Source organism: Perkinsus marinus, assembly GCF_000006405.1.
Source record: "Perkinsus marinus ATCC 50983 genomic scaffold scf_1104296936642, whole genome shotgun sequence".
NCBI lineage: Eukaryota > Perkinsozoa > Perkinsida > Perkinsidae > Perkinsus > Perkinsus marinus.
This window is the reverse complement of record NW_003214088.1, coordinates 31,676-34,046: the sequence shown is the minus strand read 5'-3', so window position 1 is coordinate 34,046 and position 2,371 is coordinate 31,676. Positions and strand designations below refer to the sequence as shown.

Sequence of the window (2,371 nt, the reverse complement as noted above, 5' to 3'; positions counted from 1 at the left end):
AGCGACCATCTTGCACTTTCCTGAGCAACGTGGTATCTTTCTCAGGGAGTATGCCAGCAATATGTACTCTACCATCCCTTATACGATCGCCAAGATGATGGTTGAGTTCCCATTATCTCTTCTCGACTCCATTGTACAAGTCCTCATTGCGTACTATATGATGAACTTTCAAGGCAGCATATTCTATTGGTTCCTCATATCGTGGGTTATGAATGTTTCTTCGGTCTCCTTAGCACAGATGGTAGGAGCCGCTGTCAATTCGGGTGCCCAAGCCATTCAGTTGATCCCCTTGCTTTTTGTTCCACAGACGGTCTTTTCTGGGTTGTTCACTAGCATCAGTAATATCCCAGTCTGGCTACGATGGGTTCAATGGCTGTGTGCTTTGAAGTATGGTGTCAATTTAGCCTTCTTTACCGAATTCGGTTTTGATTACACCCGACTAGCCGAAATCAATGATTCCAAGTCTGATCTGGTCGGGCTTGATATTGGTGTTCTGCTGGGACTCATTGTTGTTCTCCGTATTGGCACCAATATCGTTCTGAAGAGAAAGGCTAGGTACGTCTTCTAAGCCATTTTTCTATACAAGTCGGGTTTAAAAGAGTTTGAGTCGAAGTCACTCTATTGGGGAGTTCTTGATAGGGATGAGTAGGAGTCATGACCCGGGTGCCCTGGGTTCTAGATCACCATCCTAGGCACTATACATTTGATTTTGTGTTGAATCGATTGAGGTCCGGGAAAGAACAATTTTATTTAATTATCTCCTGTATACAGACATTGTCTGCAGCATTAGCTTTCTGTGTTGTCAAATAGCTATGGCCACAGTCTATAGGAAGTGTTCAGTCGCTAGTTTGTCTAATCACAACCTCGATATTTTCCCACGCTTAATACATCTTATCAAGGTAAATGATGTTTACGCAGTAGACAAGGTTAATTGCGGGTGCTGCAACATCGCTTTCTTACCGCGCACTGACAGATTTTCGACGATCGTTATGGTGGCATTTAGCCTGAACGGTTCAGGGAATGGTCAGCATCTGCAGTCAATACATAGCTGTTATGCGGCACAACGTGGGCCGTCGAGAATCACACATCGTCGTACTGCTCGCACCTATTTCTAGGGGGTCTCCTCGTACCTCTCTCATCGGTTCCCGGTATGGGATGACAAGCTATGTAACTTCTGGGGCCAGCGACTGGTCGACTAAGTCTCCGATATGGCTGCTCTGTGTTCCTATGATGTAGCATAAGAACACAGACGCTCACATTCAACATAGTCCGGTTTTAGCCGCGACTTGGGCCATCCGTGGCTGAAAAATCATGTTCGCACCTTCGGGTTATGATAACCCGATGGTTATGATAATCATGCTACGGCCCACATTCAACTCATGGCTGTGTACGATATGCATGAAAATCGCGGGCTGTTGCTATGTGCATATAACGGAGTGATCTGGCGTCCTGAATTCGATTGTCACATGCTTTGTAGCTATGGATCACCGGTGTTGATTATGTGATCGACTCTCGGGAAGATGCTACGGCAACCGCCCAAGGCACTCACTGCGTAATCTTAGCAGGTGGGTTCGAGCACCTGAATGGCTGCGGTGGAAGTAGGGTGGCCTTTTTTTTTCTTTTTTTCAAGGTTTTCGGTAACAAGATTCTGTCTCTACAGATGGAGGCTGAGTTGAAGCTGAACTCGATAGACGCTGGTGAAGCAGCAAGCTCGACTAGGAGTAAGGAAGAGCCGCGGTTGAGGCATTACCAAGCCTACATGGGGGACGATCTCACGGCATTAATACCTGCAGCTGGTCGCCGGTTTATGTGGGGTTCGGCAGCGGATGTGATTGTGCATTTTTGGTTGAGCCTCACCTGCTGAAGCTCAGCTATCGATCTCGTCTGAATTTCTAACTTCGATGTTTTTTCAATAGTGTTGCGTTAAACCAGATGAAAGTAGAGTGTTTGAGCTGACACGAGCTTCGAGTCGCTGAAACTAAACGATATTCAATGAATAATATTCATTTTGATTGGGATTATTCAACCTGAATGTCTGTACAATGATGCGTACTAAGCAGCTGATCTCACGAGCATCCGATACCCGATATCAGATGCATACTCGGGTCGTGTGACTCGGCGGATATTACTCGCGAAGTCCCCCGAGTATAAACAGCCGGTCGCACTTACCAGTGCTGATTCCACGTAAAGGGATGTCATTATCGTGACCGTTCTGCACGGATTCGGACTTAGCTGTACTGCACTTCCCGTGATAGCAACTTGCTATTAGCAAGGCACTTTAGACAAACCGTTGTGAACTGTGAGCTGTCATATGCAGCCGGCATAATGCAGGATATTCATCGAGTATCCATGACAAACTAGCTAGTGGCTT

The 2,371-nt window shown here is 46.4% G+C and overlaps 1 protein-coding gene across 1 annotated transcript; it reads left to right on the top strand.

The window, feature by feature from the left end:
• Positions 1-61: 61 nt before the first annotated feature.
• Pmar_PMAR001944 (ATP-binding cassette transporter, putative) lies at positions 62-568 on the top strand (the record flags this gene model as incomplete). Its single annotated transcript, XM_002783680.1, has 1 exon — positions 62-568. One exon carries the CDS (start codon positions 62-64, stop codon positions 566-568), a length of 507 nt encoding a protein of 168 aa, XP_002783726.1.
• Positions 569-2,371: the final 1,803 nt, after the last annotated feature.